We start from the raw sequence: 13,596 nt of genomic DNA, 5'->3' as shown, positions 1-13,596 counted from the left end.
TCTGGAGAAGCGACCATCTGGAGAATTAACAGGAAAACCCATTGCAGAAAAGACACCCAGGCGACCAAAAGCAGCATGTGTACAATTTCAAGGGGAAATTTCCAAGAAAGAAAAAGCCTGCAATAGCTGAAGAAATCGGAAATACTAAACGTCCTAAAGGCCTCTAGAGGACAGAGCTTCGTGCCAGCCTGCAGGGCTGATGCTAGAAGACGCTACAGGCTTGCCCTGGCTGTTTCATCAGTCACTGCACTGAGTTCACAGGCTGCCCCACCTCAGCTGGGATGTGTTTCACTACAGCACCCCCAGGACTGCCGGGACCAGGCTGGGAGCACTGGTGTGTGAGCGACTGTTAGAGATCCCATAAAACTGGCGGATTCTGAACCCGCCTCCTCCTCAAGCCAGCAACAGACATCTTCAAGGAACTGAATACAAAGCAGAATTTCAGCCAAGCCCAACTTCAATAGCTTGTGCCTCAGAGTCAGACTAATAAGAAGGGCCTCCAGGTGTGTTGTGTGTGTGGGAGCGGGTGTATGTGTGTGGGTGAGTGGGGATGTGTAGGGCTCAGATGTCTTCTTCTCCAGAGACCAGGGGCAGGGAGCTGCCATGCTGACAGGGTGCCCGCCAGGTCAGTGGTGAAGGAAAGCCCACCCCAGTACCTCTTAGACACCCACTGCTCATTTACAAGATCTGCCCGGAGTGCCCCTAATAAATCATCCTAAGGCTGGTCAATCTTCTCTTCAGGCCCAAATCTCCCAACTTCACCAATGCCCTCTCACCCGCTGGATCACTTCACACTGTCTCTACTCCTACCTGTCTCCACCCCCATCAACAGGGGACAGCATCTACTCTCTGGAGAATGCTTTTCTTCCCATGGAGTAATGGGGCTGGAAGTGTTACCGTCCCCATGAGGCCTCAGTGAGTCCAGTATTTGGGAAGGATGGGTAGAGAGCTGCTGCGCACCTCACACTGCCAGTCAGCCTCAAGAGCAATATTCTCGCTCAGAGGGCGAACGGTAAGGCCTCGTGGTGCACTAGAAAGAGCAGGCGCTCAGGGGCCTGGGCACAGAATCCCGAGCCACTGCTACATGACTTTGGGCAAGTACTCGGCCTCCCTGGTCTTTCAGCTGCGAAATGGAGAGAGCAGCATAGAAAGTGCTTCTTCCATTCTCCCAAACATGCCAAGGCAGAATATTTAAAAGGCTAAATGAAAATACCCAGGTATTAGTGTTAGTCCAAAAGTACCTCGGGGTTAGTGAAAGCCCCTGGGCCTGTCCAGGGGGAAAGGGTGACATCATTAGCCAACTGGCTGTGGGATCCTGGCTGTAAGAATAGCAAAGATGGAGTCTCTTGTCCATAGAAGTCACACTTCTTCCTCCTGCCCTCCTAGGAGAGCTGTGCCAGGCTGGCTGAGCCAGGGCTGAGCAGCAGAGCCTTCCAGGGAAGTGGGGAGCACACACAGGAAGCTGTTAAGGCCCGGGGCAGGCTGTCCCACTGAGCCCAGCCTGCTAGAGGACTAATCACACACATGCTCATCTACCCCATATACATGCAGAGTACACCATCCACACACCAGCCAGAATCCCTGATAGTGTTACCTGTCCCAGTGATGCTCCAGTGAGTCACATATTTGGGAAGGATGGGTAGAGATCTGTGCACCTCACATCAACATATCCATTCGTACCTACTCACACGAAGTGCACACATATGCACATACATAAAACATACACACTACCAGACATTATCCTACATATACTCAAATAGCCACAGTACAGCATGTGCAAACAAGCTCACATTCATAGAATATACGGAAATGCCTGTTCACACATACATGTGCACATCCTACCCACACTCAGTGCACGACACTCCAGTCACGTACTTGTTCAAATGCCCACACTACCCAGTGGCTCACTTTCTCTCCAGCTTTTCTCACACAGCCAGAAGAATTCACACTTATCTGCACATGGCCCCAGGTAAACACAATGTCTCTACTCCACACCTCTCCTACCAGCCCGCACACCGGGCACATCTGTGCAGTGAGTGCATCCTCCGCCCTGCAGACTCCAGCAAGGGGCTTCCCGCTCGCTCGGTATGCAGCGGCCACAGTGGCCAGGAATTAAAATGCAGCGAGGAGGAGCCGGGCGCGTCAGCACCGCGTCTCCAGGAGCGCAGAGCGCTCGCCACCGCCGCCCCGCCCGCCCGGAGCCGCGGGGCCAGCAAGCTGAGGAGCAGGTGCTCGAAGCTCAGCCGCGCCAGCGTCGCGCGGCCGCTGCCCAAGTTCGCCCGGGGCCCGAGCAGGGCCGGGCAACCAGGAGAGGAGCGCTGCCGGCGCCTGCGCCGCCACCGCCGCCGCCGCGAGCTTGGAGTCTCGAGAGGAGAAGGGTGCGCGGAGCAGAGAGTTCGGGTCATCCCCGGGAGGTGTAAGCCGGGGCTCCGCAGTCCCCAGCTCCTGGCGCAGGCGGAGCAGAAACAAGAAGAGGCAACGGACAGCGAGGCCCGGATTTTCTGGGGACTCGAGGCACCTCAGAGAGCCGGGTGAAGAAACGACACTTCTTTCTGGCCAGCCTCCTCGACGGGGCCCAGCTGCCAGCAGCCTCTGGCAGGACGCCCTGAGAGCCCCCAGCCCCAGGCGAGAGCGGGCACGTCGCAACGGAGGGCTCGGGCGCGGGACCTGGGGGAGCCTTAGCCAGTCTCGGCGGAGCGCAGCCCGAGAAGCAGTGAGAGGGGTCCTGTAGAGAAGGGAAGAGGGCAGCAGCCAACCGGGCGACCACTTACCCAGTACACACCCACCCCACCCGCCGAGCCAGGGGCAGCCGTGCGCCTCTGGGGGCGCTCGTTCTCTGGCGCCTTCTTTCCCGTGTCCCAGCACCGCTGGGCTACGGGCCGGGCTGGTGAGGTCCTTCGGGATGTCTAAATCAGACATGGTGGCCAAGTGGCCGATCTCCCAGGACCAGCGTAAAAGCTGGGGTTAGGCGGAGCAGGGGGGACTCGGAGCAGGGTCCCCCGAGGTCCGGGACGAAGAGAGGCGGGCGCAGCACCCAGGGACTGGAGAGGCGGAGCCCGGTGGGGCCCCATGCAGAGGTAGTGGCCGGTGTCGGGCATCTTTCAGGAAGACCAGGGGTCAGGAAAGTCTGGGAGGCGTTCGGGAGAGGCCAGTGCCAGGGGCGGCGGGCCGAGGCGGCGCTCAGTCCCGGGCGGGCGCCCGCGGAGGCGGCAAGCGGCGGCGCCGGGCGGGCATGCCGCGCCACCGGAGCTCCTCTCGGGCGCACGCTTCCCTAGCGCGGGCTGCGCGCGGCTGCTGCTGCTTCCACTGCTGCTGCGGACTCCCATGGCGGCTCCGCCCGGCCGGGGCCGCTGCCGCTGCCGCCAACCGCGGGCTGAATGAATGAGCCGGAGCGGCGGAGCCGGGCTGCCCCCGGCCGCGATAACCGGCCCGGGACGCTTCCGCATGGCCCGCGAAGAGCCGGCGCCGGCGGCGGTGGCGGCGGCCGGGCAGCCCGGGGGCGGCAGGGGCGGCGTGCGCGAGCGGGCGCTGCAGGGGCCAGGGGTCGCCCGCAGGGGGCGGCCGTCGCTGAGTCGCGCTAAACTGCACGGGCTGCGGCACATGTGCGCCGGGCGCACGGCGGCGGGGGGCTCGTTCCAGCGGCGGGCGCTGTGGGTGCTGGCCTTCTGCACGTCCCTCGGCTTACTGTTGTCCTGGTCCTCAAACCGCCTGCTGTACTGGCTCAGCTTCCCGTCGCACACGCGGGTGCACCGCGAGTGGAGCCGCCAGCTGCCCTTCCCCGCCGTCACCGTGTGCAACAACAACCCGCTGCGCTTCCCGCGCCTCTCCAAAGGGGACCTCTACTACGCCGGCCACTGGCTGGGGCTGCTGCTGCCCAACCGCACGGCGCGCCCGCTCGTCAGCGAGCTGCTGCGGGGCGACGAGCCGCGCCGCCAGTGGTTCCGCAAGCTGGCCGACTTCCGCCTCTTCCTGCCGCCGCGCCACTTCGAGGGCATCAGCGCCGCCTTCATGGACCGCCTCGGCCACCAGCTCGAGGACATGCTGCTCTCCTGCAAGTACCGCGGCGAGCTCTGCGGCCCGCACAACTTCTCCTCCGTGAGTTGCCCTACGCGCGACCCCGCTCCCTCTGCTCCCCTACTCTCTAGAGTCAGACGATCCCCACCCCCCGGGGTGGATGGACACCGGGCCCCTTGCGGTGACATCATTCTATGAGCCACTCTTGGGTCCCCTGAGTTTTCTCCCGCAGGTTGTGGAAAGTTGAACGTAACTGTAGGATGAGCCGCCTGCTCTCCTATCTTTGCCTCTCTCCTTCCTGCAGCAGCCCCCAATCCCTCAACTCTGCTCCTTAGGGGAATACTAGGCATCCTTCTCCAGGGCCTGCCCCAACCCCCCCCCCCCCAGGGGTCTACAGGACTCCAGGCAACTGCTCTGCATCTGGGTTGAAGGGACCGAAGGAAGGGAAGCATGTCTTAAGTGTAGGTTTGTTGACTTTGGGGAAACCAATAGGAAGCTCTTAAAAGATGGTCCGTCAGGAGAGGAACGCAGAGGCCCTAAAGCAAGCTTACCATGCTAAGAACTATGGCTTCAGAGTTCCAAAATCTAGGAGGATGTGGAGGAAAAATCCCAGAATATGGATTAACACTGATTCTGTAGCTAGTTTGGTGAGGGAGGCAGCAGTCCCTTCTGCTACTTTTAAAAACTGTTTTTTCTTTAGTATCCAAAGGAATTGAGCAGTAGTAGGCACTGGTGGGCTCTTGCCTCAACCAGGTGTGAGTGTAGGTCTTTCGGTCTGGAGGAACTAATGCCCCGCAGTGGAGAAAGCAGCCGGGCGGAGATATTGATGGAACAGCCGGGGCCAGGAGAAGCTGTGCTCAGAGTTTGTAAGCCATTTGCCTTGCTGGTTCCCCCACGCTGTGGGTCTGGATAACGCAGCTGTCAGACAGAAGGTGTCTGCCTTGTGCTGCTTGCCTAGGAGGAGTTTGGATGCCAAGCCTCAGCACGGACGGAGCCTGTGCAGCTATTTGTGTGTAAATGCCTCTTGGGTGGATTTGGGCTTTTTCACTAATGCAGGGAGTGTTGGTGTGTGTATTTATTTGTAGGGCTGTGATGGTGATTTTACCAGCTTTAATGCAGTTTTGTTTCTGACAAAGCTTTTCCTGGGATGATAAAGAGATGCTGTGATTCCAACAGGTGTTAGCCTATCGGGCCAGACCTCTGATTGGCTGATAGGGCTAGTCCTTGTCTAGAACGGTGACCCTGGCTTCAGTCTTGCCCTCCTTGCTTTGCTTTCAGCCTGTTTGTAGAGCAACCCTGAATTATTGTTTTTTTGGGCTTTTTCAGTTTGCCTTTAGAGAATACCTACCTGCTGACTACTGCACCTTAGCAAGAGATACCATGAACACTTGCTTCTAAGTGACTTCTTCCAAACTTTGTACACTAACTACTCTGAGTTCCACAGAGATGAAGGAATGTGGGTAGGGATGCCTTTTGGGTCATTGTTTTTGTCTGACCATTAACTAGCAGCCCCTAGAGTTATATTGAAGTTTAACACTACATTCAAGTATCAGCGGCTCCAGCTCCAAGTTTCACAACATAGCTCACCAGATATAATTCTGCACATCTGACAATGGCTTTACATTGTGTGCAGAATTGTGTGCTAACAGCCCATATTCACCAATGACATTTATCACAACCCTGCTTTAGCAATGAGTTTTATTCCCCCTTTAAAGATGAGGCTCTAAAACACTGTCCACAGCTCAGAGCCAGAAATTTCAAAGTCCAGCTTTACATACTATCAGACACATGATATAGAAGCCACATGTAGCCTTCCTTTCTGACCCTGGGCCCCTCTTCCATCAGAGAATCCCTGGGTAGGACTCTGGCCCTCCCCTACCTCCACCAAATCCTATTCCACCTAGGAACATGGCTGGGAGAGTCGAAAAGGGAGCTGCCCCAGGGGTCTAGGTGGTCGTGTCCTTGGCCACATGTTACCTAGGTCTAACTCAACTCTCTGCAAAACACAGCACCTTCTGAAGCTACCTGACTCAGCCTCCCCAGCAGGTGCAGGTATGGCCAGGAGTTGAAGAAAGCAGGGTCCTTCCCACTGAGCAGACCCTTTTCTTCCCCCCCCCCCATGTACCCTGTTTTCCTGTATTTGAAGAGTTTGCCGGTATTCACTGAACCAAGCAAAAGTATTACCTCCATTCCCCAAAGGTATGTGTTCCTGGTCACTCAAGTTGACCCCTACTGGCTTCCTATCATGGTCTTGTCTTAGGAGTTTCCAGCTCCTTCACATTGTATACTGTAATTTTTTTCCCTCAAGGGCCTCAGAATTAAAGGCTGTACCCCTCTATCTGTGGAAGCCAGGAGCTATTTCAGGAGAGCCTCACATACAGAATGGACCTGTCAGAAATACTTCCGTCTAGCTACACTACTCTGTCTCAAGCCTTTGTCATCTTTGATGGAGTGGCACTATACTGTAGTGGTTAAGAGCAGGGCTGCTCGGGCTGCTCCAGTGGTTCCAATGCTGAAATCGCTGCTTACTGTGTGCCCTTGGCAAGTGACTTAATCTCTCTGTTCTTTAGTTGCCTACTCCATCTAGTGGAGGTAACAAAAGTAGGTACACTATACTAGTTCTGTGTGTGTATGTAGATATAGATATAGATAGATTAGATATAGATAGATGATAGATATAGATATAGATAGATGTGTGTATAAATATATATATAAAAAGAGGAGGAGCTCTTAAAATTGTACTGGGCTCCCATGAAAATGTTGCCTTTAAATGCCATCAGCCTCCCGACTGGCCTTTGGTGTCCAGCCTAGGACTCTCTCCACTCTGCGTCTATCCTCTGCACTATAGCCAGAGCAGTCTTTCTAGAGCTCCCCTCTGAGCATGTCATCCTGCTTCTTAAACCCTCGGTGGCTTACCTGTCCTCAGGATGAGGTCCCATTCCTCAGGCCCTGCACCTAGGCCCTGCCTTCCCTCCTGCTGTGCCCTCTCCCACACCACATACTCAAGCTCTGCAGAATGCTGTACGACATCTGGACCCCACATCGCAAGGCTCTCTGCCTTCCTGTGCCCCCCCACCCCTGCTGCTTTGACAACCTGGGACACCTACTCCTCCTTCCACACCCAGCCCTGGGGGTGTTTCCTGATCACCCCACTCTCCTCAGCTAATCACCAAACAATGGATGTCTTCCCCCTTCTTGCCCTCTACCAGCCTGTTGAGGTGTCAGTCCTGACCGTGTGTGTGTCATCACACCTGCCAGTCCGTGACTGTCCCCCCTCCGGACCCAGGCAGGAATCCTGTCCAGTTTTCCTGTCATCTCTTTCACCCAGCAGAGAGTCTGATTCTAAGAGTTCAGGAAAGGCCTGGGGAAGGGATGTCTTCACCACGTACCCCCGGGACTTCCTGCTGTCTTGGATCACCCACTCCCAGACTCTTGGCTTAATTTCTTTAGGAAATACCAGTAGAATGCATTTCTAATGTGTAAATGCCCAAACAATTTGGGGGCATTTATTCCTTTGGGGGATAAAGGAGGAGTAGGATGCCAAGCACTCCTCAAACACCTGTGCTTCCCAAGCCCTAAGTGGACAAGTTCAACAGGTGACGACAGGCACCTTTAGAGGTATGTGCCAGCTGTCCCCAAGGTCTCGCTTCCTCCAGTTAGACTCACGGCCTGGAAATAAACTCAGTAGGAGAGAGAAGAGTATTGTGGAAAAACATCTGTTGGGTTTGATGGACCAGGTCCACTCAGGCTGGGTTTCCTCGCAGCTCCTCTGGTTGTTGCCGCTGTGCAAGGGTTAATCACTCAGCACGCAGACAAAGCAGCTCCTGCTTCTGAATGCCCGTGTTGTTTCCCTGGCATCCATCCTGGGCCTCGGACTCTGCACACTCTGGCCCTCCTGGGTTTCCGGGGGGGGGGGAGGGGGAGGAAAGCAGCCTCCCCAGTAACTGGGCAGGATACAGCACTGTGAGGCCACTGTCTGGGCACTGGGGCCTTTGAAGAGGGACTGAGGCGGGGGGGGGGGGGGCAGGGGTCCACGGAAACCAACCAGGGTCCACTGTGAGAACAAGGAGAGGCGCCCCTCTCGGGGAGGGGGGAGGAGGCGTCCTTCAGGGAAGTGTCAGGCAGACCTGGCTCAGGGCTTCGGCTCCACCCCCTTCTCACCTAAGGCAGGCCCCAAACTCTCCAAGCCTCAGAGAGCAGGGAGGACGACAACATTGATGTAGTGAGTGTAATGCCTGGACATGAATAGGTGCTTGATATTCAAGAATTATTGTTCTAATTTGAAGAAAGAGATTGACACAGAAAGAGTCTTTGTATCTGGTGATAAGTTCTTAATTATCATTAATCTAATTATTGTATCTTATCACGACCACTTACCTGAATGAGCATATGCTTATTTCCTAGTTCATTTATTCAATCAATCAGTGTCTATGGAGTGTCACCTATATGTTAAGCTCTCTACTATACTAGCTGCTGGGGATGTAAAATTCAGTGCCTGGTGTGTTGCCATATTGTTGAGGGAAGAGGGATGTGAACAGTTGCCAGGAACGTAGAGGTGCTCTGTGGGCTCAGAGGCATCCCCAGGTAGAGAAGGAGAGAAAGGGGCCAGCATGTGCAAGCAAGTATAGGGACATGAAACAATGAGGTGGGACACAGGCTTTCTAGGCCCTGAGAGTAGTAGTTCAAGGTAGCCAGAGGGACAGCCAGATGTGCGGAGGTGGGGCACAGGCAAGGGATGATGACGCAGTGGTCTGATGGACACAGGCGAGGGATGATGACGCAATGGTCTGATGGACACATGGAAGCCAAGCTGAGCTTTTAAACTTTGTAGCAGAAGCTCTGACTCCTTTCATCCTGGCTGTTACTTCACCTGTGTCCTGACCCCCTAGCTGACGCCCCCATTCCTAACCCCATCCGAGGCCGCTTCTCCCTGTACCCTTCTCCCATCTTCCACCCGCGTTTGCAGGGGTCAACCTGGAGTCCAGATTTTGGACTAGTCAGACTTTGAAGACAAGGACACAGCACTTGGTGTCATCCCACTGTGTCAGAGAGAGCAGGCTGGCTAGCAAGAACCAGTGACAGAAAACGAGAAGTCATTTCAGCAGCATATGGCTTAAAATCAGCAAATTCCCGTTGCAATGGTGCTAGCTAGCGCAAGAAGCCCAGTAGTTATGAGGATGGATGTCTACAGGGAGGCAAGCAAGATACTTTTACCTTTAGCAGAAGAGGAATAAACAAGCTAATACATACCAAGTGCTTAGAACAGTTTCTGGCAAACAAGTAAAGACTCAATAAATGTGAGCTATTTCCATTATTCATTACTCGCCGTGAGCATTTCAAGTGAAGGATGCGAGCGAATAGCACTGGGCGGCCCTCGTGCCAGACCCAGGCTGCACATGTGTCATTCCGTGTCAATTCTCACAAGAGCCCTGAAAGGTTGTGTGATTATCCTCATTTCACAAATGGGGGAACTGCAGCTCAGGGGGAGTCTGGAGTTTGCTCAAAGTCACAGAGCCAAGAGGCAACGAAGCTGGGGTTTCAACCCAAGTCCTCATGACTGCAGAGGTGCATGCAGCTGGAGCCGCATTGGTGGGAGGCAGAGAGCGTGCTGGGAAAACCAGTCCAGCCTCAGTTCCACCCTGACCAGCTCTGTGACTTTGGCCTCGGGATCTTCTATGAAACGAGAGAGCATGAGCTAAATGACCAATGGGACTCAGCTAAAAAGTTCTCCGGCCAAGTCAGCAGTCAGGGCTTAAATAGTACAGATGGCCTGGGCTATTTAGCCAACCATTTCTTTTCTTTGCAGAGCTGCACAGTGATTAAGGGGGAAATGGACAAGTTATTGAAGTGCTGGAGACAGGATGGTGATTAAATAGACATTTATACAAGGAACATGAAAAGACCTACGTCAGTGACTTGACTTTGGGGAAATCAGTTTAGGGAATCAAATGTAAACTCTGCTCGGGTCTGCAGATATCCAAATTGACCAAGGTCAGGCTGATTCTGAGAGTGACTGTTTGGGGGCCACTGTGGCTGGTCATGTCGGCATCAATCAGATGACAGCCCGATTGAGAAGGGCTGGAAGGATCACCAGGCTGTTTGCTTTTGTGCCTCAGTTGCTTTGATTCCTCTGAGTGGTTTGCTTGGATCAGCTACTTGGAGATTCAAGCAACCGATGCTCAGTGAGAGGCTATGATTGTGTGCCGGACACTGGGCTCCAGAAACAACCGTAAAGTATCTCGTTTCTGATCAACAGGCTTGTAAAGGTCAGTGTACTTCGTCAGGGTGACCGGATCTATAAGCAGCTGCCCATCATGCAGGGACTGAGACCAGGCATGTGACAAGCCTAGGATTCGTATAGGACACCTGTTAAGTAAACGATCACATCAGTTTCACCAGAATCAAATGGGCGGTATAGAACTCAAGTTTACAGATGAGGGAAAGCAAGGCTGCGGGAGGTACAAAGTCACAGCTTGGGGGTAGCAGAGTGAGAATTCAACGAAAGAGCGGTCCAGCTCCAAAGCCAATGTTCTTTTCTATGACACCATTCTGCCAACACTCAGAGATCCTGGGCAGAACAGTCCCTTCCCTGGAGGGCCTCCCTCATGATCTTTCAAGTCTTAACTCACAGTTTCTTTCACTGCCAGTTGGTACAGGACGTCATCTGGATTGCAAGGCCTGTGAGTCTGAGAAGGAAAGTCCATTCCTAAGAGAACAGGATCAGTGATGGACTAGTAGCCTCCTGCTCCTCCTGCCGAATGGCTGGGTCGAAGTAGCTCTATGAAGGGGAATCTACTCAAGAGTTGTGAAAAAGTTTTAATTCAGCCAGAATCTGAACTAAATTACCATTTTCAATCTTTCAAGGACTTTGTTAACTTAAGTCCTGGTTAAGGAAATGTTGTCAAGTTCAGAGCCAGCTCATGTCTGTGGTAACAAGTGGATGGATGACTCACTGGTAATTGGCACATGAATTGTTGGTAAAGCAAATAGAGGCCGCTAACATCCTGGGCAAGTTTGTTCTACTGAGCATGTCAAATAGCTCCCCCTCCCCCCCGAGACCACTGTTTATACTACTCAGCTGCTTAGTAAATGGTTTTCTCTGACTCCACACATGTTTATTGAGCTCCTGCTCTCCATCGGGCACTCTGCGTTCATTCGTTTATTTCAGCTGGACAACAAGAGGACAGTATTCCTTTGTCCCTGGAACCCATAAGGAAACTGAGGTGCAGAGTGGTTCAGGGGCTTGCCCAAGGTTATAGACAGAAACCCTGAGCTTAGGGTTCCAAAGTCAGAGCTCTTTGCATGACATCACTCTTTGCATGTGGGACACCGTTCTTTCATTGACCCACAAAAATATCCCAGTCCAGTGGAGTCTTAATTATCATGCCCGGGTAGGGTAGCACAATGTATATATATTACCATCTCATTGGACCCCTACAGCAGTGGAGGGTGGCATGCACTCTGTCGCCTGCCTAACTTCAGAGAGGGCAGAATTGATGGGTCCCACGGCGTGGGAACGGGGAACAGTCAGAATTTGGATTCAGGCCTCTTAAGGTTTCCATATATCTCTTCTTCCCCTACAGCTCCTCTGTTCCTGGTCAGTGTGGGCCTGAGGGATTTGACCTGCCCTGTTGTTTTAGGGAAAAAGCAACAGGCTTCTGAGTTCTGTGCAGAAAAGAATCAGTGCTAAAACTGAGTGCTGAGAAGGCGTTGAGGCAAAGATTGAGGCCCTTCTTTATCTTCGCCCAGAGACCAGCCCTGGCTTCCTAAGCAGGCCTGTTCGGGTCCCCTCCAGTTGTCCGTGGATGAATGGGGTACCCTTGAGGCTCATGCTTCTCATACTTTAACATTCCCAGTTGCCTGGGCCAACTGCAGTGTTCCTGATTCAGGGGGTCTGGAACTGGGCCTTAGATTTGTGTTTCTGAAAGCTCCCAGATGCTGCAGATGCTGCCGGTCCATGGACCACAGAGGCAGGCAAGACTATGGGCTCCGTAAGGTTCCATGAAGGCTGCAAAGGCATCAATAGTCTCTCTCAGTCATACCCGATTCGCTGGGTCTATAAAAGTGCACGTGAAATTAGTATCCTAAAGTGAAGCGAGGAAGGACACCTGGAGGAAGAGTACTGGTCTCCCCAGTGAACCCAGGAAGATGGACATAACAGAAGCATCCTTATTCTGGGGCAGCCTTCAGACCACGCCTTGCAGGGTTCACAGAGGAAGGGCCGTGGGACTAGCCAGAGTGTCCATCAAACCAAAATGCTAAGGCCATCTGGTAGACTAAATAATGACCCCTCAAAGATAGCTACATCCTTATCCCCAGAACCTGTGAATACATTACCTTACATAGCAAAAGGGACTTTGCAGATGTGATGAAGTTAAGGGTTTTGAGACAGGGAGATTGTCCTGGATCACCTGGTGGGTCCAATGTCATCACAAAAGTCCTTATAAGAGAGAGGCGGGAGGATTACAGCCAGAGAAGGAGGTGTAACTACAAAAGGAGAGGTCAGAGAGAGAGAGAAGTTTAAAGATACCACATTAATGGCTCTGAAAGTAGAGGAAGGGGCTGTAAGTCAAGGAAAGCAGGCAGCTTCTAGACACTGGAAAAAAGCAAGGAAACAGATCCTCCCCCAGAGCCTCCATCCTTGCCCTCCCCTTGATTTGAGCCTTCTGACCTACAGAACTGTAAGCTGATACATTTGTGTCACTTGAAGCTGCTAAGTTTGTGTAATTTGTTACAGTAGCAACAGAGAACTAATACAAGCCTCATTTATTATACACAACACTCTCCACTACACACGTGATTCCACTTAGTGAGCTAGGCTGAGGAGGTTTAGATCGGGGTCTGTCCCCAAACCAAGAAAATAAAAGAATCCATAATAAGCATGATTAGGTTAGGTTAAAAAATAGTGGGGCCCTGGCCGGTTGGCTCAGTGGTAAAGCATCGGCCTGGTGTGCGGGAGTCCCGGGTTCGATCTCCAGCCAGGGCACACAGGAGAAGCGCCCATCTGCTTCTCCACCCTTCCCCCTCTCCTTCTTCTCTGTCTCTCTCTTCCCCTCCCACAGCCGAGGCTCCATTGGAGCAAAGATGGCTCGGGCGCTGAGGATGGCTCTGTGGCCTCTGACTCAGGCGCTAGAATGGCTCTGATTGTGGCAGAGCGATGCCCAAGATGGGCAGAGCATCGCCCCCTGGTGGGCATGCCGGGTGGATCCCAGTCGGGCGCATGCGGGAGTCTGTGTGACTGCCTCCCGTTTCCAACTACAGAAAAAAAAAAAAGTCAGTGGGGGAGTGTTTGACCCCAGTAACTTCAAAAGGAAGTAGTTGAGGAAATAAGAAGACGGTGGCTACGGGAGTCAGACAGACTCAAGTTCAAATCCAGGTCCTCCAGATACTATTAACTGGGTGGCTGCTGGGAGTTGTTTACCCTCCTTGAGATTGTTTCCTTCTTTGTAAAATTATACCTTTCTTATAGGGTCGTTGTGAAACTTAAAGATAATATATCAATCCATTAAAATAATAACTTATTAATAGCCAGCTAGTGCTGGTGGATAAAAGTTGGGTATAAATACAGAAAGCATCCCTACT

General features: G+C 53.2%; 1 protein-coding gene across 1 annotated transcript in view; it reads left to right on the top strand.

Annotated features, from left to right (window-relative positions):
* The first annotated feature begins 2,241 nt into the window (after window positions 1-2,241).
* The window catches only part of ASIC2 (acid sensing ion channel subunit 2), a 272,030-nt gene continuing 260,675 nt past the window's right edge, over window positions 2,242-13,596 (top strand). The window contains exon 1 of the mRNA XM_066263335.1: window positions 2,242-4,095. Within this exon, the coding sequence (XP_066119432.1) occupies window positions 3,382-4,095 (714 nt within the window). The 5' untranslated portion in view covers window positions 2,242-3,381. The remainder of the gene's footprint in view (window positions 4,096-13,596) is intronic.

The sequence above is a fragment of the Saccopteryx bilineata genome, chromosome 2 (assembly GCF_036850765.1).
Source record: "Saccopteryx bilineata isolate mSacBil1 chromosome 2, mSacBil1_pri_phased_curated, whole genome shotgun sequence".
Classification (NCBI taxonomy): domain Eukaryota; kingdom Metazoa; phylum Chordata; class Mammalia; order Chiroptera; family Emballonuridae; genus Saccopteryx; species Saccopteryx bilineata.
Note: the sequence above shows the minus strand (reverse complement) of the source record. Positions and strands in the feature narration are given on the sequence as shown.